Source organism: Lupinus angustifolius, chromosome LG01 (genome assembly GCF_001865875.1).
Source record: "Lupinus angustifolius cultivar Tanjil chromosome LG01, LupAngTanjil_v1.0, whole genome shotgun sequence".
In the NCBI taxonomy this organism is placed as follows: Eukaryota; Viridiplantae; Streptophyta; class Magnoliopsida; order Fabales; family Fabaceae; genus Lupinus; species Lupinus angustifolius.
Window position 1 is genome coordinate 20,417,554 of NC_032009.1, and position 27,066 is coordinate 20,444,619.

The 27,066-nt window shown below is 35.1% G+C and overlaps 2 protein-coding genes across 2 annotated transcripts; both read right to left on the minus strand.

Moving 5' to 3' along the window:
• Positions 381–1,148, minus strand: LOC109342526 (heavy metal-associated isoprenylated plant protein 19-like). Its single transcript, XM_019580503.1, has 2 exons — positions 969–1,148; positions 381–743 (listed from the first exon to the last, which is right to left on the minus strand). Exons 1-2 carry the CDS (start codon positions 1,081–1,083, stop codon positions 472–474), a joined length of 387 nt encoding a protein of 128 aa, XP_019436048.1. The 5' UTR covers positions 1,084–1,148; the 3' UTR covers positions 381–471.
• On the minus strand, positions 4,590–26,757 carry LOC109353080 (chromatin structure-remodeling complex protein SYD-like). The gene is made up of 36 exons (XM_019595265.1): positions 26,637–26,757; positions 26,008–26,122; positions 25,846–25,907; positions 25,129–25,217; positions 24,614–25,039; positions 24,354–24,490; positions 24,031–24,200; positions 23,803–23,867; positions 23,038–23,727; positions 22,692–22,915; positions 22,230–22,327; positions 21,971–22,156; positions 21,659–21,839; positions 21,344–21,538; positions 21,211–21,254; positions 20,927–20,983; positions 20,558–20,654; positions 19,618–19,790; positions 19,315–19,528; positions 16,653–16,778; positions 16,452–16,541; positions 15,695–15,811; positions 15,455–15,535; positions 14,797–14,904; positions 14,096–14,265; positions 13,821–13,899; positions 13,652–13,726; positions 12,134–12,231; positions 11,937–12,044; positions 11,301–11,358; positions 10,968–11,195; positions 9,252–10,529; positions 6,485–9,169; positions 6,187–6,408; positions 6,037–6,114; positions 4,590–5,374 (listed from the first exon to the last, which is right to left on the minus strand). The coding sequence occupies exons 1-36, from the start codon at positions 26,648–26,650 to the stop codon at positions 4,790–4,792; spliced, it is 9,423 nt and encodes a 3,140-aa protein (XP_019450810.1). The 5' UTR covers positions 26,651–26,757; the 3' UTR covers positions 4,590–4,789.

Here is a 27,066-nt window from a genome sequence, read left to right on the forward strand (position 1 = left end):
GAAAATGAAACACTATTTAGGATAGATGATCTTTTTCCGAAGATGTCACCCTCTACTAATAATCTAGACATAAAATTGTGGTGCCAAATGTTACATTTGGTGGGTTTTTCTAATCTAAATTTAGAAGAAAAAAGGTAGACAATGACAGTTATCTTTGTACAACCAGAACATTCCCAAACCCAACCATGAAGTTGCATTCACACTCTACCAATTAATATGAATAATCAATGATATCAAACATCAATTAATATAGACACAACTTACATTATACAAAACATACATCAAATAATTATTCTGTGAACATAGCAACCAGAAGAATTTTCAATTATTTTCTGGTGATGTAACAATTCCCATTATTGAGAAGTACTATGGCTGTTAAATATGTACTTATATGTACAAATACAATATCAAAGAATAAAAGAATAATAACAAACACTTAAAACTTGTATAATAACTAACTATAGTTGATATCTACATTAGTGCACATGCATTTGGATTCTCATCACTAAACATCATCAAGGTTTCAGTCTTTATGCAACAATCATTTTCAACTATAATTGGTTGCATCAGAATAAGTTTATCACATTCATGTGATTCATCCTTTGGCTTCTCTTCTTCCTTAATAGACACAATCTCCACTTTCTTACTCTTCTTCTTTAGTTTCTTCAACATTTTATTCGGATCGAACCGACCCGTTACCATTGCCATGTGTTTATTCATGTCTGTAACAAATTTCTCAACTCCTAACAAAACCAAAGTTACAAAATTACTCTATAATATGATAGATATATAAGTGGCATATGTTAAGAAAGTAAAAGAGAGATTTTTTTATTAAAAATGATGTATCTAGTTATTCATTACAAATTTATGTTGTAGTGAATCCTTAAGCAATAGTTTAAGAGCATTGAATGTTACTATATGATTAGATTGTTTATTGAAAATTGATGAAGAGAATGAAGATGAAGTGCCTTTAAATTTGGAGATGGCTTTGGCAATGGTTCTCTCACAAGCATTGCAATGCATTGAAATCTTGAAGTCCACAGTTACTAATTTGATATGTTCAACTTTTTTGTCCTTACCCATTGAAGCCTCAACGTTGCAATGCCTAGTCCCATGCACACAGATAATGAAAAAAGGTTCAATAAAACATTACAGCAGTTAGTGATGGCGGTTGGTCTTATTTATTTACTTGATAAACTGGTTAGTTTTTTTTATTCAAACGTTTCAGATTTTAATCATGTTTTGTTAGTTTGATTTTAAATAAAATGGTATGATAATGGAGTCAAATTGTTATCTATACCACTTAATAAAGCCAAAACTCATTGTAACCACCTCATCATGGTATAATTTCTGGTTCTCTATTTTGCCCTCACAGTCTTATATTTTTTTACCAAAAAACTATATATAATATTATAACCTAATGCATGTTCCATGTATTCATCACAAATAATCAACATCATATTTACTCTGATTTTTAAATATACATATAATTTTTACCTGAATAATTTTTATATGATATATACTATTATATTTTTTACGTGAATATTTTTTATATGATAAATAAATGTTTATACATATAATTTTTACGTGAATAAATGTTTATACTTATGGATGTGAACTTGAAAAGATGAAGTGAATCATGGCCCGTTGACTAAGGTTAAATAGAAATAAGAGATATAAGGTTAAATAGAAATGTAAAATCTGCTGATAAACTTGATTTTCATAACTTTTACGTCAATAATTTTTAATGCCACGTTTTATATAGCAGTGCAAATATACATTTTATTTTATGCACTTCAATAGTCTGAACAACAATGCTAAGAAGTTAAAAATCTGCATCTCATAAGGAGGGAAGTTACATAGGAAGTTAATAAAAAAGAGGAAGTTACATAGGAAGTTAATGAAAAAGGTTTTCAAAGGTTAAAAAACTGCCATGTTCTATGTCATGGCAATATTTAAGAGGTTGTGCCATGTTCTATATAATGTTCTACTTTCCAATAAGAACATTATCTAAAGCAAATCTGAAGCAAAAAAATAGTATAGATACATGCTACTATTATCACTACTACTCATTTTGCCTTGGAATTTGTTTCATTAGAACCAATAATTTCTTCCAACTTTCAGGTATTTCCCATCTCTCCCCTTTTAGTTCTTCTATTTTTTCTCTCTTCCATAACCACTATAAAATATGTTAATAACCAATAAATCACAACAATTTTTGTTTTTATTGTGTTGTTTATTCAAACTCTATATTTGTGCAGATTTTGCTACTTAAACCGGCATTGCCATGGGGTGCATCATTTTCAGATGAAGCACAACTTTTATCTAACTTTCAAACATGCTACTACAACAAATACTACCCATCTTCCCTTGGAATTTGTTGAGTTACAACCAATAATTTATTCATTTAAACCAACCTCCGTCTGCCAATGTCAATATAAACCAACCTCTTAGGGATTTGTAACGCGTTGCCGAACAAGAAGAAGAAGAAAGCCGTCATGGGGAGAAGTGAGCACTCCCATCAAACTATTCTTAATTTCATTGTTTTGTCGTTTCTCTACGAGTACATATAAGTGATTCATATTAATTCTTATTTGCTTATGCGTTTAAAAATTTTTGTTCATATGTATTTCTCTTTTTATTGTCTTGCATATGTATTCCGATGGTTTAATGGTTTTGATTGTTAAGAATAATTAAATCTCTTTTAGCTTTTTGTTCAGAACATTAGTTTGGTTAGTTTTTCACTGAATGATGTTATTCATTTATTTCTTATACAGTTTTGCATATTTGACACCTTATTGATTTAAAAATCATTTTATAATTTAAAAAAATGTTTCCTTATTATTTCGAATAAAAATTTGATGCTTTAAAAATCTATTAGCTAAATTTTTTCACCATGTCTCTATTAAAAAAAGGTATAATTGTTTAAAATACATATAATTATACTATTTATTTTTAAGTGGTGCCACAGTAGAGACTATAACACGGTAGGGGCTGAATGATGTTGCTGCATTGATCGTTCATGATGTTTTTATTGTTCATGATGTTTTGTATATATTTGTGCATTATAGACAACTTAATTATTAAAAAAAGGTATAACTGTTTAAAATACATATAATTATACTCTTTATTTTTAAGTGGTGCCACAATAGGGACTATAACACGGTAGGGATTGAATGATGCTGCTGCATTGATCGTTCATGATATTTTTATTGTTCATGATTCTTTGTATGTATTTGATACGATTACTAACAAAAAAATAAAGTTATTGAATAGTCAAACAATTATTTCACTCAATAAAACGTTGTAAATATTTAATTTGGATAAAAATTAATTTCATCAATAATATTTGTTTGTTAAGTTTTCATTCCTAAATTTAATAGTAGTATCATAATATTAGTATAATAATATTTGTATGTATTCTCCAATCTAATGTGAATTTGCCTCTATTTTTTTGTTTTTTTACATAATAATAAAAATCATGATCAAGATTTATATTTTTTTCTTATTCATAGCAGTTTTATAGAGTTTAGACTTGATGGCAAATATGTATTTAGAATATAGATTTTGAACTTTTATTTTTAATGAGCATTTGACTTATTATGTTTAGGTTTGAGTTAGAAGAAAGTTTATTGTAAAAAGTTAAAAGTGATATTTTTATTTTATTTGTTTGCAATCTTTACTACAATCATAGTTCCCTTGCAATCTCAATAGTATAAAAGTTAGTCTTCTTATGATTGGTAGGATTGCTTACTGTAATTGTTTTATTATATTTTATTCTTAGATTATGGTATGAACTTTAGTGAGTCTTTCCAAACTCTAGGGTTTTGTTGGAGAAAAATATATGAGAGATAGTATTCTATAGTTGAGAAATGAAGGTTTTGGTTTTGAAATTGGAATTATGATCATTTTTTATGGAAGACATGTGATTCTTATTATAAAATGTGATTCTTTTTTTGAAGTATCAATACTGACTAAAAATAGTATGAAAATATTTGTAGGAATGAATATTTGTGATTTTAACGGGAACAAACTTAACATCTTCATTCAATCAAAAGTAATAAAATATGTGATTATTGTATAAAATCTAACAATAATTACTATTAAAAATTAATTATAAAAATTAAATTGGTTAGTACACATATTTTTAATTTCTTATAAAAACTTAGATATTTTTTTATATTTTTTATGTTTTTACTAATTCCGAAAAATTATGTTCACATACATATATTCTCTACAAGCTTTTAATATTTTAGTCAGACTATTATTATACACGATATACGTTACAAATGTTCGGAAAGCGGGTTGACAGGCACACGCTAGTATAAACAGTAAGTAAGAACTCTTTCTCTATATAAAAATTTATCTAATTAAAAACTATTTTATAGCTAGCACATATACATTTGAGAACTAAAGTTAAAATTTAAAAACAAGTGTCCATAATGGATAACAGAGATATCACAATTGAGAGTATTTTTTATTTAAGATTTGTTATAAAACAAAAATCAACTCAACTTCTACAGATAATAAAACTGGTAGTTGAATAGATTATCTATAGTAATCATAAAGGGGAATAAGTGGAGCAAATATTTCTTAATAAAAAATAATTTCATAATATCCTATGCAAATAGATGTTTTAAACAAATAAGTGGAGCAAAGATAAGCATGTTAAATAGACATAGGTTACACATAATATTTTTCCATCAACTACTAGGATGAAAATTACAACATACATATGGACCAAAAAAAACCTATATATGATTTATATTAATATATACAAGGACATATTTCATAACTTTGTTTCAGATTCTTGGGCTTCTGCTGCCACTGAACTCTCACTCGGTTCTTTCTCAGGAGCCTTTTCATGTACAATCTCTGAGTTTTCAACAATGTTCCTTCCATCCTCAGAAGAGTTTTCTGCATTTTCTACTTCTGCTACTAAAGCTTGTGACTTTTCAATGTCTTGCATTGCATTTTCTTGCCCAATTTGATTTTCCTGGTTACCAACTTCAGCTTCAGATTCTTTAGTGTCCTGTTTGTCTTCTGAATTGCCAATTAAATCCTTCTCAGACAAGCTCTCCACAAGTTCATTCCCCACTACTGAAGAGCATATAGATGAAACTCCATGAATTAATGTTGTTTCACAACCTGGAGTAACATCCATTGTGCCACCTAAAACAGCTTCATATTCCTCTGCTACCTGCATTCCTGCTTTGCTGGCAACTACACCTTCCTCAGATAAACCGACCACATTTTCAACTGTTTCCGAAGAACTTGGAACTTGAGATACATTTGTCATCTCAGCATCATACCTCTTGACAATATCTGCCCGTTCCTCGGTATCAGCTAATCCTTTTGACTCATTCCCGTCAACCTGAGATGGCACATAGATTGAGTAAGGAAACCATATAAATGGTAAATGTGTACAAAATTATCTCCCAATTTGTCTTAAAGTAAAAGCTCCAAATATAGGACATTATCAAAGAAGCAGTGATGTCATGATGTTAGCAAAGCGGGATACTACAAATGACTGTACAAATATAAACCCAGAAGGCCTAGCCTTAAATTTGCTTTACTCTCACTTGGGAGATAAAATCTTAATGTCGTGCATAATGTATTAGAATATATGAAATATCTCACAATATCTTATATTATCTCTTGGTGAATATTTAGAGGAGATCTCAGTATTGAAAGGATATCTCCTATTATCATGAATAATGATTATATCTTATATTACTTTGGATATCATAAAAGAACTCTTAGGTTGAGATCACCTTATCTTATTTTTTATGATTTGCTTCCATATTTAATCAGGAAAATATTAGTATAAATAGGGTCAGTGTTTCTTTTATATTACATATCATTCACAATTATATCAATACAGATTTACTACTTTCAGTATTCTTATTTCTCCTTCTAGACCCAAACCTATAAGTTCAAAAGTATGATTCATAAATTGTTTGACTTGATTGCACTCAAAAACCAACTAACTTGTAAAACCAATACAAAACATTGAGTCTGTAGGGGGGCACCAACCTGTGACTCGCCCTGCTTACCCATCTCAGCTTCAGCACTAACTGATTCCGGAAGCAGTACTGAATTTACAGAGAGACCCTGCAGAAATAAAGTATGAAGTAACAAGAATTGCTGTAGTAGCAGACATCATATAGGTAAAGAATAGCTTACCACAGTGGCATCTCTACAACTTCCCTCTCCAGTCGAACAATCATTTGGTTCTCCTAGCATATCAGCTTTATCTTGCTCTGTCACTGAGGAAGAAGTTAATTCCATCTTCTTACATGTCAGTCCTAAATCAACCCTGTCAGCATTCGACGTCTGCATTTGATCACAGGTCACAGGTTCAGGATTTTCTGATTCCTGTTGTGGTAATGGATTTGCAATGGGACTCTGCATAAATGAAGTCAATATAAAATCAGAGGGAGAATTACCAAGCCAAATGTGCTAATATGAGCAAAATACATACCTTGATTCCACCCCTACAACTCTCCTCTGGAATTACAGGATCTATTGGTTCACTCTGAGCTGGCAGATCGCAGATGAGGGTCTTGTCAGATAACACACTGACCTTTTCTTCCTCCATCAACGAGCATGAGGAAGACACATCCACATTTTTGGAAGCAAGTTTGTCTGGATCATTCTCCGAAATCTGAGAAGCATCAATTTGATCACTAATTTCAGCTACATGATTTTTATCTTCTATCAACAGTTCACCCTCCACAGATTCGCTGACAGTCACTGGCCAATCTGAAGGAATTTCATTGATTTCCATCTCTGTATTTTCTGGCAAAAGATAACCACATTGAGACTTATCAAAACAATTACTCTGATCTGCCTTGGATCCTTCCTCATCACTCTGGCATACTTCAGGAGATGAAAGTAAACTCACGCTCTTTGATGTATGATCCCCAGACCCAGCAAGAGAATCATAGGAAGGCAAATCCACATTTTCTTCCAAAATCTGACTAATGGATGTATCCACTTGAACATCACTTTCCATATTATCAACTTTTGGTTCCACCTGGATTCCAGAGCTGTTGGTTACAACCTTCTCCACAGCCTCTACCTGACATTCCAAACTCCTAAAACCACCAGACTGAAGCTGCTCACATACAAAATCCTCTTCATCCTTTCTTTCTTCACGGTGGGATACTGGGCAGCTCTCGACCAATGGAGTCTCATGCATGTCAGCAGATCCTAAAAATGCATCTTGATGCTCCTTATCTAGAACAGCTTTAGGGCTCCCAGAGCCTTCCATTTCAGATGCTGACTCTGAAAACTGTTGTATGGAAGATTCTATTGTATTTTGAGAATGATTACCAAGAGATGTGGGATTCAAGCTCGTGTTTGGAGGCTCGGCAGTACCATCTTTATCATTGTCAGCTGAAGCAGATATTTTATCCCCACCAATCTCCTCATCGAGAGAGAATTCAGCTGAAGCTTGTAAAGATGATTCAGTTTCATTTCTAGAATTAATTTCAGCTTGTTCAGAAATACTAGAAACTACAATTGTTACTTGAGGTTGATCACCTAAATTTTCCGCCTGAACAACTAACCCGGAGCTGTCACTACAGGCAAGAGGTGAGGATTTTGGAGATGAATTAGGAGGATCAATGTTTTCATTAGAAGTGTGCTCTATGATATTAGGAGGTTCTTTTGTGGATAAATGACTCTGAGTAAAGGTATCAGCCTGAAAATTTTCAAAACCATTATTAGAATTTTCTGATTTCAATGGCGTTGCTTGGCATCCTGTGCCACCAATGTCAAGCGGTGAAGATCTTGAGCACTTCTCCAAAGAAGAGTCAGATTGCTTTCCAAGATTATGATTTGCCGTTAGTGGTTCAGCACCAGGAGAAACCAGAGATGAACATATCAGATGGATAGAAGTCTCTGTATTTAAATCAGTTAGGCTACCACCAGTAGAAAGCCTCTCAGAAGAACCATCAGTCTTTTGGGAGGCATGAAGTGGAGTTGCATCAAGAGCCTCCATTTTATTCTGGGTATTTGAGTTTTCAATACAATGTTGTGTCTGTTCTTCCTTTTCTTTAACCTCACCATAGCCACTAGTTCCAGGCTCACTGACATTAGGTAAGGTCTCATTCAAAAGAGTCATTTTTTTATCAGATACACTAGCAGATTGTTGCTCATTCTCATTCACAGAAATAGCTGATGTCAGGCTCATTGCTCCAGTAGTTGTCGTATCTAAACTTGCTTTACCCTCCTGAGTCTGCATATTGGATGCTTCATCTAATTCTTTTTCATGGACATTCGAAGTAACACATGCTGCTCCAGTAAGTGGTATATCAGGACATGCTTTTTCCTCCACACTCTGATTATTGGAGGCATCCGCTGCAGGATTAGCCATTACATGTACCGAAGGTGTAGTCCTATCTTCACTACCAACAGAATCATGCACTTTGGACTTCGGCAAGCAAATTCCAGAGAAAACTTCCTTCATTACCCGAGCAACATCATTGACATTTTGCTTATTTTGAGAAGAATTAGCAACTTTCTCTTTTCTTTTTGAATCATGACCAGCTACTTCAGTAGGCAAAAGGATCTCAAGCGCTTTCGGTTGAGTAACATTTTTAGTGGCTTTACCTGCCAATGAAACCTCAGATGCATTCAAGGCACGAGGACTTAATTTAGGATGACCCACGAGAGCATCAGGAACAGCGGGTAATACAGAAGCTGACCTTTTTCCCCTACGCCGTGGCTCCACTCGATTTTGAGTTTTACGACCTTGCTTTTTTGCCAGTGTAGATTCAAATGAGGAAGAGTGAGTGGATTCAGAGTCCACTGTAGAAGCATAAATAATACCCAAGGGGGCACTGGTGACAAAATTTGCAGTCATGGAATCTAAAGACTGACTAACGCTTTCTGTGGTTGCACTACCAGCCAATGATTTCGTTGGAGTCAAATCAACCGAAGGAATCATTTTTGAAGCTTCAACAGCGTTATGAGTTGTGCAGCCTGACTGTAGGCTGTTTGTCACCTCAGTAACAGGCAGAGTTGCGACAATTAAATTTTCATTCCCTAAATTCTCACAAACTTCAATCTTGGATGAGGCAATTTCAGAAGATTTGATATTCTCAACAGAAGAATCAAGAACATCAGGATTCTTAACCTTCTCTGAGTCTAGCCCTGCAAAGAATTTATTAGTTTACATTCAAGGTTTTTTCTGCAATTTTTTTTTTAAATGTTAGAATTCTAATACAGGAATTCACAATATATTCACCTGGGGATTTCATTGTACAACTTTGACCTGGAGATAAGGCCACTGTCTGCTTAGCTAAATCATCTGATCTTTCCATTGATTTTAAATCCTGATTGCCTAGGCTCTGTGATGCTTGATCCTGGATGACACATTCTGATACCTGAACATTATACTGTTGCAAACTTTTCAATTCAGTGGCATTATCACCTAATAGACTGCCTGGTGAAATCTGTAGATTAGAAGTCAGATGCAAATCCGGATGACCTATAACATCAGGCACGGGAGGTGGTATTGCTGCATGTTTCTTTCCCCTGCGCCGGGGAGCTCCTGCTGCATTTTGTGATTTCTGATTTTGCCCATTACTTTGCATTTCTACGGAGGGATAAGTGGGAGCAACTTGAGCCAAGGGAGTAGCTGAGGCCAAAGGAAGTTGTTGCTGGGACTTTAAAGCAGTCCCAACACCCAAATGATCCATTCCACTGTTTAAAGAACCTGAACCAGAAAAGGTAGTTGGATGGTGTTCTGCAGCAATGCTGGCTAGAGGTTCATTCTGGGAGATAGCATGAACTGAAGGTGGACTGACTAATTTGTCTTCCAATTGTTCATTCACCTTCAAAGTAGGGCCAACAGAACCACTAGGGATAGGAGGTGATATCATGGTCTGCTTCTTCCCTCTACGTCTAGTCCCTTGTCCACTGCTATGAGTTTTCCTTCCCTGTCCTTTTGCTTGTATAGGTACAGAAACAGGAGCAACAGCTGACTGGGAACTAGGTAGAATAGTAGGCACGGGAATGGCAGGCTGTGCATTAGGAACAGCCCCTGCATCAGGCTGCTGTATCAGTCCACTGACACCTACAACTACAGCAGAATGAGCTATAGAATCAGAAGTTGATGATGTTAAATGCCCAGACCCAGTTCCTTTCTGTGACTGCATGTTTACTTCAATGGTTTCAGACGTAGCAGGAGGGACATTCACAGGTGGTGCAGTTATTTTTTTTGGCCTTCCACGTCCACGTTTGACTGGAGGGGTTATGTCTTTGACTTGTTGTATGGGCAAACATCCCACAGATGGCAATATTGGATTTGGGGCTACAGGAGGAACCACTGCAGTTTCTGTTAGAATAGAAGGGTGATTTATAACAGGTTCTGTCTTAGAAACAGATATAGAAGAGCTGGAAGCATTTGTTGAATAACTCATCTCTGCCGCTTCTTTTACTTTTGGTGAATCTGGAGTTTCAGACTGACAGATCTTCTCAAATTCCTCCTCCGTCCATTGCTCTTCATAGGAACGTACCTATAAGAAGTATGTGCATGGTGATCATAAATTATATACAATTTCTAACACATGAGGTAGTAGAAGAGTATATTTTCATTTATTCTGCTTTTTTAACATCACTTTTACATCATGAATTCATGACTATACAAGTTATCCCTGGGGAAATCCAGATATACTAGGTAGATATGATGATTAGGGCCTATTCATACAACGCGAAAAGCAGGTATGCATTACTCCTTTTCGATCCTAGACTTAAGGATAAGGTTAGTCTTTAGGTATCCCTTTTGAGCTCCCTTGGGCTTGACATGCTTTGTTGCCTGGCTATTTCACATGGTTTTAGTTTTTTTTTGGGATGCCTTATCCTCTTCCTTTGTACTCCTCTCTTCTATTCTAATAATATTTCTTTTAATATAAAATACAATTGTCCTTGCAATCCAAAAGAATATATAGACAAACCTCTCTTGCACGTTTTCCCCGACCATAGTGTTGAGTATCAAGGCCCCCAAGATTCCCACCCTTCCGCTTTACTCCAGTAGATTCCACCCTACTCTTAGGCACATCAGATATCTTCATCACTTCATATAACTGTCTCAGGTCTTCATCAGTGACAAGACGAGAAGGAAGAGGATGAGTAAGTTCGGAACCATCAGTTGCCTGCCCAAGCACCAATCTGTTCCATGTAGCCTGCGATTTTTTTTTTTGAGCTCCAGTAAGATTCTCCATCATACAAACAGCAAGTAAAAATTGATGCTGATAAAAATAAAAAACAGCAAATGCTCAACAGCATACCAGCTCATCTTCCCTCCTTCTTTTGTCAACAGCCTCAAACACATCTATCTCTGTTTCACTGTCAACAAAATGAACATTCCCATCAGATATATTTCTCTCTCCTCTTCTTTGACACAAATTGGGTGGAAGGAGTAGGAATCAAGGGTAAAAACTGAATTATAAGGTCATTATAAGGCTATTTTCAAAACAAAATAGATTTGACATAACATTGAAAATGAAATCACAGAATTAGAAGATCAATACTTAAAATACCAAAGTTGCCTATCAACAACAAAAGCCAGCACAACAGCACCACTCTTTTAAGGGCTACCATGCTTGCATAGAATGTAACAAGACAATATGTGAATTAAAACAGCAATGGATAACAGGGTAGAAAGCTAACATAACAATAATACATCAGGAACCCTTTTCTACAAACAACTTAAACGGAGGTAGAAATGAGTCACATACACATCTTTCCCGGATTTCCATATTAATTCCTACTAATCCCACCAACATCAGGTTGCCATTCTCAAAAAATGAACACATTAAACTACATTAGAGAAAGAAATACCAGCAACCCAATTATTCATCACAAAATAAGAAGACATACCAAATCGGGATAGATAGATAGTGAAAGCAAAAAAAAAAATCTACCTGCGGGCTATGATATCATTTAGAGCGTCATCATCCAAAACAGGTGCAGCTTCCTCTTTCTTACACTCACGCAGGAGGGATTCCAAGTATTCTCTACGATCTTCAGCACTGCAATAAATATAGACAAAAGAAATTTGAGAGCTGATATAAAATCTTTGTATTGAACTAAAGGTGAAATATATCTCTGTACTGTCAACCTTGTATTATTATCAAAAAAACCAGCAGTAATGCTCTGATTAGCGACGCCAAGTTTGTGCTCAGCTGAAGCTCTGACTTGTTCTTCGACAGTTTGAACCTTTTTACATCGTAAGCAGAGAAAGATAATTTAGCAAACATGATAATATGGCACTTTGATGATGCTTTAATATTAAGATGTCTAATGAATTGCAAATTTTCTAAAAAATTAAACCGATTGCATTTGACAGCACAGACACAGTTATGCACGAAGAACCAACTAAACTGAGTTAATGTTAGACACAATGGTGTTAGTAGATGGTAGTTAGAGGCTAATCCCTTTCAAGGTAGAGACCAAAAGTGCGTGCAATCTCTCCCGACAAAGCCTTTTTCCATAAACATGGTCAAAGATTGAACCTTGGTCAGCATGCTTAAAAGACCCAATAATTGTTCGTAGATCATTAAACGATAAAGCTTTGTTGGTTGATCAGTGATTAGTTAGTTGAATTAGATAGATAAATATGTGAACTTGTAGACAAGAGGGTCATTCATTGAATTTGTTAGTTTGGGAAACAGATTTAGCTAAGTCGTAAAAGGGGAAACTCTTTGTAGAAGGGGCAATCGTTTTGAAGGAGATCATTCTCCTTTTCTGTTGGAAGATTCATAAAGCATCATATTTTTCTTCTCCTCTCTTTTATAAATTTTCTTGCAACTCTCTTGTGGATCCCTAAAGTCTACCTCAGCTACACACCATAGGCTTTCCCTAAAATAATACAAGCACAAGGTCCAAAAAAAACTACTCCATTGCGAAAAGATAACTCCTGGATGAGAAATTAATCAAATAAATTGATAGAGTTAAATTTTGAATTTGTACAGTCTAGGACAGTAACAACTAACAAGCACATTTTATTATCTGAATTCTAACCACCATGAACATGGTAGAAATTTAGGTTTTATGAGACTTCAATGTTCATATACAAGTCTTAGTTCTCGCTGTGTAGTACGGAGCAGCACTATCTCCTGTATGGCAGGCAGTTTGAAAACCTGCAGCTTGTGATACCTTTGACCAATATAAACTAAACTTTCATAACTTCTCTTCTTTTTTTATAAAAATAGAAATACTATTAAAGGAGAAGGGAGAACATCACAAGAGGATAAGAAACCCTCGCTAGAACAAATGACATACCTAAAAACTATGCAAAACGGTCATGCAACAAGGCATGACAGTCTCTTTGCATATCTACCATATGAACACTAAAAGGCACATGAGTTTTGCACCAGAGAAGCCAAAAAAGGTCATGGTAACAAAGCCAACAGACCCAACAAACAAACATTGCCTTCTATGAAGACCAACACACTTGTTACTCTTTTCCAATGCACACAACACACTCTTTCTCTACATTCCTCCATAACTTACTCTTTTAATACTTAATTTTTTTCATGGAAATATTTATATGTGGATGTAATGTAGCATATAGGCAATAATATCAACTAAAGACCCATTAATTAGAAACCATAAGTCAAAGGGAAAAAGTACTAACTGTTTCAAAGCGAAGAACAAGAACATCCCTCTTTTGACCAATTCTATGAGCCCTTGCCTGGGCTTGCAGATCAACCTGAAAATGCACCAATGGACAAAGAAATCATAAATAACCAGCAGCAAAAACAAACAATTTTATGTATAAAATCAATTAAAAGAAAGTTCATTGCCTGTGGATTCCAGTCAGTGTCGAATAAGATCACTGTGTCAGCAGCTTGTAGATTAACTCCAACACCACCAGCTCGAATGCTTATAATAACAATAAATTAATGTAATCATTACACATGATAATGTAACCAAGAACTTAACATGAACTTGTGTTTATCAAGATTCAGCCGCTCTTATTATTAAAGTACACAAATGTTTCTGTAAATTCATGTGTAAAATGGTTTAGTTATAACCATCCCACAACCACATCCATTACTCTGATAGAAGTTAAAATTACCTGAGTAAGAATATAAAGTAAGGAGAATCAGATTTGTTAAAAAGATCAATAAGGGCACCACGATCACCCCCTGATGTATGCCCATCCAACCGGAGGTACCGATATTGTTTTAAGGTCAAGTATTCCTCCATAACATCCAGAAGCCTAGTCATCGTCGAAAAGAAAAGAACCTGTACAAGCATTGACAGTATGATATCAAACAAAGTTGAATTTTCAGAAAAAATATTAATAGGAAGACAAGGTACTCATCACCAAATGAAGAACCAGTGCAGTTTCATTTCATAGCCTTAGCAAAAGGGAACTAGACTGTAGTGTCAAACACTTCAGAATCTAAAGAACGAACTAGAAAACATATCCCAACAGAACTTTTTTTTGTTTCCCATAGTGGATATCCTTGCATCCCATAGGTGAGACTAATCTCTCCAGGTACAGTCACCTAAGCGGTAACTCTTTCCAATAGTGTTTTTTACATACACATGAATCCGGGGATTGGACACAGGACCTTGTGCTTAAGTGACACAAGTTCCTTCCACGTGGACCATCACACATTGGTATTTCAACAGAACTTCGAACAAATATAAGCGCAATAAATAGCTAAGTAAGTTTAGTAAATATCTTTCTTCATAGTTAATGACAATACTGACATGAAGGAAATGAAATGTAATGATCCAATAACAATTAAATAGGATGATATTTCATACCCGATGATCTGCTGCCTTCAATTTAGGTAATAAACGATCCAACGTCTCAAGCTTCCCACAAAGTCTAATAATAGGTGGCAGATAATGCTTTGGGATTAAGTTATCCACCTAAAAAAGGCAAGGGTCAAACCGTAAGCATACAAAAAGAAGAAGATAACAGATCACATAAAACTTGACCTCTTTATGAAAAGGTGAGAGTTTACAATCACCAACGACGATTACAAGGAGTAGCCGATCAACACAGACCCCAATCCCAACATACTCCTCAATGTTATGGGAAGTTGTTCACTCTACAAATTTCCATTTCATAAATTCAAACCCACCGCTTCCACCATAAATATCCTTGAAAATTCCTTGTCAGGTTGCAACAACAACTTTTCCATGTTAAGCAAGCCCGTATAAAATAGAAGCCGTTTTATAGCTCATGTTACCTTGTTTGAGGACAAATGTCTAGCAACAATCATTAGGATTTTGCAGATAAATTCATACAACGGAATACCTTTTCAATCTTTCAGTTTGACTTTATAAATAAATGCAGCACATCCTTTGAAGTTTAAATCTCGTCAAATCAATTTTCTATGTGAGTTCAAGTTAAAATCATAATTCAATTCTCACATTATACATTCATGTCTGAGAAGAACCGTGTATAAGAATATACCTCGTCTGCATGAAGCTGGCTGAGATATGGATGATTGCATATATTGCGAAGCTCCATGACGGAGTTGTGCACTGATCGAGCCTGGCAATTATCATTTCAATATGGCCACCAGTGTTACATACAAGTATCATTTCAAGCTCTTTATTTCAAGGAAAAGCAGAAGGAAATAATTTCCCAGCTACATGAAAAGTTCAAGAAACAAATCATTCAACACAGAACAGAAAATACTTGAAAGCATACCTTTGAAGATCCAATAGCACCAAGATTTTCTTCCACTCTCTTCATCAAAAGTTTTTGATATGCAGAAGCCTCGCATCTTATAAGTCTCTCAATCTTCTCAGGCAACTCATTTTCGACCTACAATAAATTGAAAATGGAAATACTTCAATAACATGTAATGATGATTTTTGACATTATTAGGCACATGAAATAGCACTTTTCAAACATCGTAAGTCATGATGACTGATAGAGTAAATGATTCAGGTAAGAGAACAGAACAAGGAAGGGTATGCAGCAAATAGCATGAATAACAGAGAACCAATTTTCCATAAATATAACCCCACAATATTACTGATTCTGAAAATCAATGCCATATTACATCAGAAATTCATAAATACTCTGATCACTCTTAAAAGATCTCATGCCACAATGTAATAGCCTCGTGGACCGTGGATAGCCAAACATATCATTGACTATTAAAGAGCTATAACCCACATCCTGCTGAAATTATTTGGGAATGTGCATGGATGAGAACACGCAAAGAAATTAAACATAAACCAAAAACAAACAAAATTATTAATATTACATATATGCAGAAGCATATATTGTATGAACACAATAATACACCTGTAATATTCACAATTTTAGTTCACAAAATACTATTAAGAATGACAAACACATATAAGAACCAAAACAAGAAATGTAAGCCACAGTAGTTTTCCATAAGAATAAGCAGTGGTCATTGTATATGTAAAACTCTAGGAGGAATGATAAAAACCTTATGTTTCAGCCTCCGGAGAACAAATGGCCTTAGAACTTGGTGCAGACGATTTATGATCAAGAGATTCTCCTCCTCAGACAGTAAAGCCTATTTAGTAAATAACAGAATAAGTATACACAAAAGTCAATGAAAATTAAAAGCAGGATCAAGACTGAGTGTAGTTAAAATTGATCAGAATAAAAATGATCCAAAACTAACTTCATCAGGTGAGTTATCTCCAGTACTCTCAAATGGCTTGTTAAACCATTGAGAAAAGTCCTCTGATGAATTGAATATGTTAGGTAACAAGAAGTTAAGTAGTGCCCACAGCTCTTCAAGATTGTTCTGCATATAAAATAAAGAAACCAGCAGACTTATAACACGTTGTTATAGAAATAATGCCAGAAGTAAAACAAAGGACATAGCAAGATACACTCAAGATAGAAAAAATTAAAAGGGAAGAAAACCTGCAATGGTGTTCCAGTTAACAGCAATCTATGAGAGCTCTGATAGTGTTTCAATTCTGCATTCAACTTGCAAGAAGCATTCTTTATGCGGTGGCCTTCGTCAATAATAATATAGTGCCAATGTATTTTGCTCAGCTTTGGTCTATCATGCTTGTTCATCAGATATTCATACGTTGTCAAAAGAACATTGAATTTCTGGTGAACAATCCTTTCCCTAAAATACAAAGAACCCATAAGGTGCATACACAAAGAAGAAATGCATAACAAAGATGGATGGGAGCTGATATCTTAAATTTCTATTACTTGAATAACCGACGCCTCTCCTCAGGCGGTCCAGAATAGACAATTTTAAGAATACTGGGAGCCCAGAAGTTGATTTCCGATTCCCAACCAGGCAGAACTGAAGAGGGCACAACCACAAGAAACGGTCCTCTATCATTTTTTGTTTCCATCAGGTAGCAAATTAGAGATATAACCTATAAAATAAAAGGGCGTTAGGATTTTATAGTCAGGGTTGTCAAACTAGAGAGTTTAGGTAAACTTGAATTGTAAAATCGACTAAAATTTACATATCTCAAAAATGTTATTTAAAGCAGATTAAAGTAAAAAATACTTCATATTCAACACTCTAACTTTATAACAAAGCAGATTAAAGTAAAAAATACAAAAAGAGATCAATACTTAACTAAACTGCTATATGATTTTAAAGCTACAAAAATGAAGTGCTAAACTTACTTTACTTTGTAGCTTTAGAAAAAAATAAACATAACATTAGCTCTATAAATCAAATATATATTATAGTGCATAGGTAGTTCAACACAAGTACCCAGCACCAACCAAAAAAATCACATTTTGAGGCCAAATCAATGTATAAATATAGGCTTGTAAGTTCCTAGTAGAGTCAAAAGTTTATTGATTTTATCGAAGTGTCCTTGAACCCCTTAGAAGTTTACCAAAAGGGAGTTTACATGTAAGTTAACTCATTTTGTGACCTGGGACTGTAGATTGTAAGAGTTAACTTGAGAGTTTAAAAGCATGCTCACGGGTACAGAAGTTCTTCAAATCTTTAAGTGCAATATTGCTCCAGGGTTTTAGCTTGTATATATGCATTGAAACAGAATTGTAAACCCCGAAAAAAACAAGACAAAATATCCAGAAGAATATAGATAGTCAATGACACAGTAACAAAAGGGAAAGCAATAGGAACCCGAGTATATATATTAAGCTGTTCAAACAACATTACCTGGACTGTTTTACCCAGTCCCATTTCGTCAGCAAGGATTCCATTCAAATGATTGTTGTATAGGGAAACCAACCACCGCAGGCCATTCATTTGATACCTAACAACAAAAATTGCAATCATGAGAAAAGTAAACCCAAATTCCTTGCATGCCAAAGAAAACTAACTAACCAATTATTAAAACATGGGAGATAAAAAGAATGTAAAGTGAGAAGAATACAATCCCCAACTGAGTCAAGGACTACCGAGCCATATATGCAACCATATCACTCTCCTAAATGCAATCAAATGGAATCTCCAAGGCAAGACAGCCAAGACACATATATATCGACTAAATTAGTTGCCATATAAAAAGATATATATTAAACTTACTCCCTCAATTTACCGCCCAGTAAAATAGATGGCTGCTCCGCAACGCTCTCCTTTATGCTGCATATTTAAAAAAATTGCTTAGAATGGACCAGGAGGACTGCTCAACCGAGTAGAAACATGATAAGGGTATGCACAGATTAATCGAATCAATCGACCATAAACTTTTAAAACCAGCTTCCTAGTCTCTAACAATTCATCCTTTCGTTATATAAAAAATATAAATAAGCAACTTACAGTAACAATAAACCTTTTTTCTAAAGAGCACCCAGATGCAGAACTAATACCTGTGGGCCATCATATAATACTTCTCATTGCTTTCCATATAATGCTGTAAAACAGAATTGGAAGAAATGAGTGAAATGCTTAAAAGAGAAAGAGACGCTTGTTAGTTTTTTTCTGTGTGTGGGAGGGACTTGCCTTTGCCTGATCACCTTCATCCTCATTTTCTAAATTAGTTTCACTATTTTCAAGAAAACTGGCTCTCCCAATCTCATCAACATCATGCCCAAAATGTCCTGCTGCAGCTTTTGCTTCCTGTAGCTTGGATCCGAGCTTTTGAAGATATGTCTCAGTCTCTTTAAGGAGTTGCTTTACCCGATCTGATTTTGCATCCTAATGTAACCATTGAGTTTGATGTTATGTATCAACCACACAAACTTCTACAGAAGCGATGTATCTTTTTATATATATTAAGGCTTAGTGGTTGTTGTTGCATTAGGAAAATAGACAAATAATGCCAGAAGTAAAACAAAGGACATAGCAAGATACACTCAAGATAGAAAAAATTAAAAGGGAAGAAAACCTGCAATGGTGTTCCAGTTAACAGCAATCTATGAGAGCTCTGATAGTGTTTCAATTCTGCATTCAACTTGCAAGAAGCATTCTTTATGCGGTGGCCTTCGTCAATAATAATATAGTGCCAATGTATTTTGCTCAGCTTTGGTCTATCATGCTTGTTCATCAGATATTCATACGTTGTCAAAAGAACATTGAATTTCTGGTGAACAATCCTTTCCCTAAAATACAAAGAACCCATAAGGTGCATACACAAAGAAGAAATGCATAACAAAGATGGATGGGAGCTGATATCTTAAATTTCTATTACTTGAATAACCGACGCCTCTCCTCAGGCGGTCCAGAATAGACAATTTTAAGAATACTGGGAGCCCAGAAGTTGATTTCCGATTCCCAACCAGGCAGAACTGAAGAGGGCACAACCACAAGAAACGGTCCTCTATCATTTTTTGTTTCCATCAGGTAGCAAATTAGAGATATAACCTATAAAATAAAAGGGCGTTAGGATTTTATAGTCAGGGTTGTCAAACTAGAGAGTTTAGGTAAACTTGAATTGTAAAATCGACTAAAATTTACATATCTCAAAAATGTTATTTAAAGCAGATTAAAGTAAAAAATACTTCATATTCAACACTCTAACTTTATAACAAAGCAGATTAAAGTAAAAAATACAAAAAGAGATCAATACTTAACTAAACTGCTATATGATTTTAAAGCTACAAAAATGAAGTGCTAAACTTACTTTACTTTGTAGCTTTAGAAAAAAATAAACATAACATTAGCTCTATAAATCAAATATATATTATAGTGCATAGGTAGTTCAACACAAGTACCCAGCACCAACCAAAAAAATCACATTTTGAGGCCAAATCAATGTATAAATATAGGCTTGTAAGTTCCTAGTAGAGTCAAAAGTTTATTGATTTTATCGAAGTGTCCTTGAACCCCTTAGAAGTTTACCAAAAGGGAGTTTACATGTAAGTTAACTCATTTTGTGACCTGGGACTGTAGATTGTAAGAGTTAACTTGAGAGTTTAAAAGCATGCTCACGGGTACAGAAGTTCTTCAAATCTTTAAGTGCAATATTGCTCCAGGGTTTTAGCTTGTATATATGCATTGAAACAGAATTGTAAACCCCGAAAAAAACAAGACAAAATATCCAGAAGAATATAGATAGTCAATGACACAGTAACAAAAGGGAAAGCAATAGGAACCCGAGTATATATATTAAGCTGTTCAAACAACATTACCTGGACTGTTTTACCCAGTCCCATTTCGTCAGCAAGGATTCCATTCAAATGATTGTTGTATAGGGAAACCAACCACCGCAGGCCATTCATTTGATACCTAACAACAAAAATTGCAATCATGAGAAAAGTAAACCCAAATTCCTTGCATGCCAAAGAAAACTAACTAACCAATTATTAAAACATGGGAGATAAAAAGAATGTAAAGTGAGAAGAATACAATCCCCAACTGAGTCAAGGACTACCGAGCCATATATGCAACCATATCACTCTCCTAAATGCAATCAAATGGAATCTCCAAGGCAAGACAGCCAAGACACATATATATCGACTAAATTAGTTGCCATATAAAAAGATATATATTAAACTTACTCCCTCAATTTACCGCCCAGTAAAATAGATGGCTGCTCCGCAACGCTCTCCTTTATGCTGCATATTTAAAAAAATTGCTTAGAATGGACCAGGAGGACTGCTCAACCGAGTAGAAACATGATAAGGGTATGCACAGATTAATCGAATCAATCGACCATAAACTTTTAAAACCAGCTTCCTAGTCTCTAACAATTCATCCTTTCGTTATATAAAAAATATAAATAAGCAACTTACAGTAACAATAAACCTTTTTTCTAAAGAGCACCCAGATGCAGAACTAATACCTGTGGGCCATCATATAATACTTCTCATTGCTTTCCATATAATGCTGTAAAACAGAATTGGAAGAAATGAGTGAAATGCTTAAAAGAGAAAGAGACGCTTGTTAGTTTTTTTCTGTGTGTGGGAGGGACTTGCCTTTGCCTGATCACCTTCATCCTCATTTTCTAAATTAGTTTCACTATTTTCAAGAAAACTGGCTCTCCCAATCTCATCAACATCATGCCCAAAATGTCCTGCTGCAGCTTTTGCTTCCTGTAGCTTGGATCCGAGCTTTTGAAGATATGTCTCAGTCTCTTTAAGGAGTTGCTTTACCCGATCTGATTTTGCATCCTAATGTAACCATTGAGTTTGATGTTATGTATCAACCACACAAACTTCTACAGAAGCGATGTATCTTTTTATATATATTAAGGCTTAGTGGTTGTTGTTGCATTAGGAAAATAGACCTACCTGCACCATTCGCAGATAGCCCTCCACATCATTTATTTTCAGCAAATTAATCTTCTCCCGCTGGATTCTATCAATCTTCTCACGATGAGAACGTTCTTTTTTTTTATGGAACTCCTTTACATATCTATTGAAACCCTTCCACCGTTCCCTCTTGGCTTTGAATACATCATCTAGTTTTTCCCTGAATTTGAAGTAATAAAGCAAGTGTCTGAGACAAAGAGTAGGGAGAACACTGATACAAAGCAATCTACTCCAGTGCATCAAAAAAAATGGATAGAAAAAAGCAAGTAGATTTATATACAGATCACATACTTGTGAACTTCTATCTCAGAGAAAAACTCCTTCTGTCTCTCACGAATCCGTTTCTGACGCTCTTCCTTCATTTTCTGCTCATACTTTTCAAGTTGTTTCACTCTCCTACCATGCCTATGTTTCTTGACTGATTTCAGATGTTCCATCTCAGTTGTAATTGGTTTAAAAAAATCATTCAGAAAGTCACTGCATTCAAAAGACAAATATACTGTCAAACTGCAAGATAAGGAACAAAAAATCATATAACACTACGAATTACCTGCGGAGACGATGTTGGAGCTCTAATAGTTGAAGTTTTTTCAACTCTATGACACTTTTTGTTTTAGCAGAAATGTCTTCAGATGAGCTAACCTTTTCCTACATATTAGGGAACGAGGCACAGGACATGAGGTTTACGCAAACATTAAATCATTACTGTAAACAGAGAAGGAAAGAGAGGGAGAAGAAAGAAACTGAAGCTGTTTTCTGTTATGTTGATATTGTGATTTCATTACATAAATACAAAGGGAGTTGAGTATACATAGTATAAGTGTATAGCTGTCAATAGATGATAGCTGGCACATCTAACTGTCTCTATCTACTCTTAACTAACTCTTAACAGTAAACCAATCTACTTCTCTAATAATTACCAAGCACAAGCATGTACATGTATTGTCCACAATAAATCAAATGTATACTAAACAGTAAACTAGAAAAACTGAAAGATAAAAGTAAAACAAACCTTTAACATGTGAAAAGATGTCGCCATCTTTTGCTTTGTTTTCTGCTGTCTTTGCACCAAATTTTGCTCAACTATATGCCTCCTTTTCCTTTGATCCATAATCCATCTCTCCGACAAAGTATATTTTGGAGGTGGCAAATCAGCCAAAACCGACCTCCCATTCCCATCTTGCTCTGTAAGGCCATGCTTGAATGCATCATCAACAGAACCTGCTTTGAACCCATCTGCAAGTAAATGCATTTAACATTCAGAATGCCATAGATTATTGACATTGAAACAACATGAATAACATATGCATCAAACAAACTGGTTGCAATAATTTGGTTTCCTTTAGCGTGGCTCAAACCTTGAGACACATGTTTTGTCATCACATTTCCATCCCTCATGGTTGCTCCATGAAGATCACTGTCAGTCCCTGGAACAGGTTTCCAGTGCTCCTTTAACGAATAAGGAGTCAAGTGATTAACAGAATTGTGATTCCGGGAACCACAATTATTACCAACAATTTGAAACTGACTAGGAATATTCTCTCTTCTTTCTATAGCCAACTCATGATGAGTATTAGAGATCTGTGGAGGTCCCACTGAAGCCTCATTATGACCGACAAATCCAGGCCAACTGTTTGAACCTGTGACAGAAGATTGGTTAGACCTTCCAATCTGCATGTCAACATCATCGAAGTGTTTATTAACTACAGCACCCCTTGTACTTGAAGAATGTTGCTGGTGGCATGATGTGGCTGAAGAAGCTTGTCCAGCCACTCTTTCTTGCATATGTCTTTCAACTTCACTTTTTGTGGCTATGAGGTGTTTCCTTTCTTCTGAAAGTATATGCATGTCAGGATGTAGATTACCTATGTCATCCATTACTCTTGGGCTCTCAGTTCCCCTTGACAAAGTTTCACCCTCCTGAACTTTTCCGGCATAAGAGGATCCTGAAGGATCTCCAAATGGCATCATGACCCCAGAAGTATTACCCGGTTCATTAAAAGACTGTAACTTTCCTTTGTGCTCAGCCAAATCTTTGCCAGAACCATCTGAATTACAATCACATTGCTCACTGGTTAATCAATGAAGATCTTTAATATGTAAAAAGAATTAAAAAAAATCACCTTCTCTAGAAAAGGGGGTTCCAAGTGCAATTTCAAGATGTAGTTTCTTTGGCACCAAGCAATTTCTGCACAAAGAACAATTATGTTTCACAACATAACTCAAAAAATGATTCAACAACAACAACCAAGCCTTACTCCGACTAGATGGGGTCAACGGTCAGCTATCTCAAAACAATGATTCAACTCTATTTTTTCATATCCAAAAGCTAGAAGCAGAACTATGTCTACCTAAATGCTAGAAAAACAAGGCACTGAGCTCGAAGCTGTTTTAATTGTTGCTCTTTGAAAAGCATGGCAGATGACGCTGGTGCTGCAGTAACAGTGGATTTCCCTGTATCTCGGGAATGAACACCTTGTCTGAGCATAGTCATTTCTGAGCCACTACTTTGCCTGCCAATCTGTCAATAAAAATATCTCATCAAGCAATCAACTTGTTCATATACAACCCACATAGTGAAAGGAAGTGGAAGAAGTTGACATAAAATCTTCAGGGTCAGGTATGGTAAAAAAGTTGAGCTTAGAGAAAACAAAAATTAGTGAATAACACGTACCTGATCTAAAGTAGCCAAACTTCCCACATCACGTTCAAGTGTGCCAACATGTTGCATTGAACTTGAAAAAACTGGTTCAGCGAATGGAGATGCACTAGTAGGAACCGCCATCCCTCCGTGAACCTTAGCAAAAGCACCTGAAATTTCAGCACTTAGATATTAGGCATTGGCATTTTAAGTAATGCTACCAAACAGTTGAAAATTCACCATTTGCTTACTACTTGGAATCATATTAAAGTTGGTGAGTTCACTACTTTCACCTGGAAGATCATCTGATGGTTCAGCCTTGTTTTGCTTCCCCTTCCTGGCATTAGCAACAGTGTTGCGAGGGTCTAGCTGAGAAGGACTGTCAACATGCAATTCGACAGGTGGTGATGTATCTCCCCTCTTTCTCTTTGTGGTAGCTTTCTTACCATCCTTTTGATTCACCTGTTTGTCCCAATTGGCAGTATCACGTCTGTCTTGTGGCTGCGAATTAGCAGACCTAGAGTCCAAACTAGATGGACTCCCATGATCAAAAGACTGGCTACTTCTCTGAGCCGCAGGTCCTTGATAATAATCAGGTGCTCCCCCACTTGGGGCAACTGGTGGCCGGCCAGAAGCCAAAGGATCCATTTTGGACATCTCATTTTCAGCTAAGCCTACTCGGGAATCCTTTGCGACACCCACTGCCTGTGAAGAAGATCCTGCATTTATTAACAAACGATTGCATGAAAACCTCTGAAAAATTATCACGTAATTCATTCTGCAGTATGTAAAGAACATGCATAATTACCTATTTGAGGACCACCAGTCAAAGGAAGACGTGATGACTTCAATGCTTCAATATCAAGACCATGCTGGTTGATGACGGTCTCCATCGCCCTGTGACAAACAAGATTTAGTCCGAAAACATCGGCAAACATGAAACAAAAATTGGGTCAGATAACCAAAACTAACAAACTAATCCGGTGCTAAGAATGATATGGTTACAAGCTTCACTACAATCACTAAGCACCACAAAAGAAATTAAGTTTACAAGATGGACCTTGGCAGTGCCTTACGAATTAAGTTTATCACCCATTTGCAAAAAATAAAATCAAGGTATTCTACTTCATGCATGTGATTCATGTGAAATTACTCAAAAACTAAAAAAAGTCAAACCTTTTTTTCTGCTTGGAAAGCAACTCCAAAGCCCAATAAATATTTGTAAGTGCAAATCCAACCACACAAACCTCTAAGTAAATGTTTCTTATTATTATTTTACTTCCCATCTCATATGCATGGCAGTGCAAGATAATATATTAACCACCAACGGTGGAGGAATTCAAAAGTAACCATATGCCCTAATGGAGACAATCAGTATCAAATTATCAATTTTATTATCTTCGCTCACTCCAATGACCATTGTGGCATAGTTTTAAAAACCGAATCCACCGGAAAAAAAAACAAGGATCAATAATGCAACCACTATATATGGACATGTTATGGTGCTAAGTTGATGGTATTTTACCTTGATATCACTTGATACGGCATTGAATGTTCCTTCCCGCTTGATTTCATATGTTGTAGTATCTGAAACACTCATCAAATTAATTGCAAGTATAGCTAGTCTTATTATATAAGAAGTAAAAGAAGAGTTAAAGAATTTCATTTACGAGAAAACTAAACCCACCACATAGAGTTTAGTAGCCAACTTGGCCGGCTCATCTTTCGAATCCTGAATGAGTTTATGCAGAAACTTTGCTGCCTCCAACTCAACATTTTGAGAAGATGTCATCTCATTTGAACTACACAAGCAGAAACAAATATTGAGATAAACTAGGGCAAGCTTGAAATTTCTATATAGTCAAATGTATAATTTTAAGCTAATTATCTTAAATTCTTAACCAAATTACAACAATGGTATAACCAAAATATCAAACTGAACACTGTGACATGTATCCTACAAAGCCTAGGTCAGAATCCAGAAAAGAAAAAAAAAGGAAAAAATATTAATTAAATGATATATGGAAAATGAAACAAAAGATGAGATTTTTAATATCTAAGTCAGCAATCAAAAGATATATATAACCATATCAATTATCAAGTATTCAAATGAAAATAAAAATAAAAAACAAAACAATAGAGGTCCCAAAATTGTAGTTCCCCTCCTTATACTTCTAGTTGAACCCTAATTTAAAATTTACAGAATCAAATAAATGATAGGATGATTAATGAACATATAGATGAGACACATTTGAAAACAAAAACCAAGCCAATATAAAAAAGGAAACGGGTGAGAGTGTAAAAATTGAAACGAACCTTTTGCTTTGCATAACATGAGTGAGCGGAAGAAGAAAGAAGAAAGAAGAATGGCACAAATCTCGCACGAGTGTAACACACTTTTCGTGTGAACTTTAACCTTTTTTTTTTGTTTATTTTTTCAAAAAAATTACATCATACGCGTATTCTTCACAAAGCATTCACGTAAATGCTATGCATGTAGAAAAAAAATATTATTTAGTGGGTGATAAAGGGAAATGTAAATAGGGTATATTGAATGGGTGTTAATTCACGGCAAAAAAAAAATAATTACTAGTGATTATAACTTATAGGTGAGAATGGATTATGTATGTGGTAGTTGTGTATTTATAAATTATTTTTTTATGTATACTATAGTTTTTATTATTAATTTAAGATTTATATATTTTATTATTTATTTCATAATAAACTACTACTATGTTCTATAATT

Coding starts and splice junctions, on each gene's coding strand:
- LOC109342526 (XM_019580503.1), bottom strand. CDS start 1,083: ATGGGTAAGGACAAAAAAGTTGAACATATCAAATTAGTAACTGTGGAC. Junction 744..968: donor AGCCATCTCCAAATTTAAAG/GCACTTCATCTT, acceptor TGGTTTTGTTAG/GAGTTGAGAAATTTGTTACA.
- LOC109353080 (XM_019595265.1), bottom strand. Junction 14,266..14,796: donor TGAAGGCAGCAGATCATCGG/GTATGAAATATC, acceptor ATGCTTGTACAG/GTTCTTTTCTTTTCGACGAT. Junction 6,115..6,186: donor GTTGTAGAGATGCCACTGTG/GTAAGCTATTCT, acceptor TTATTTCTGCAG/GGTCTCTCTGTAAATTCAGT.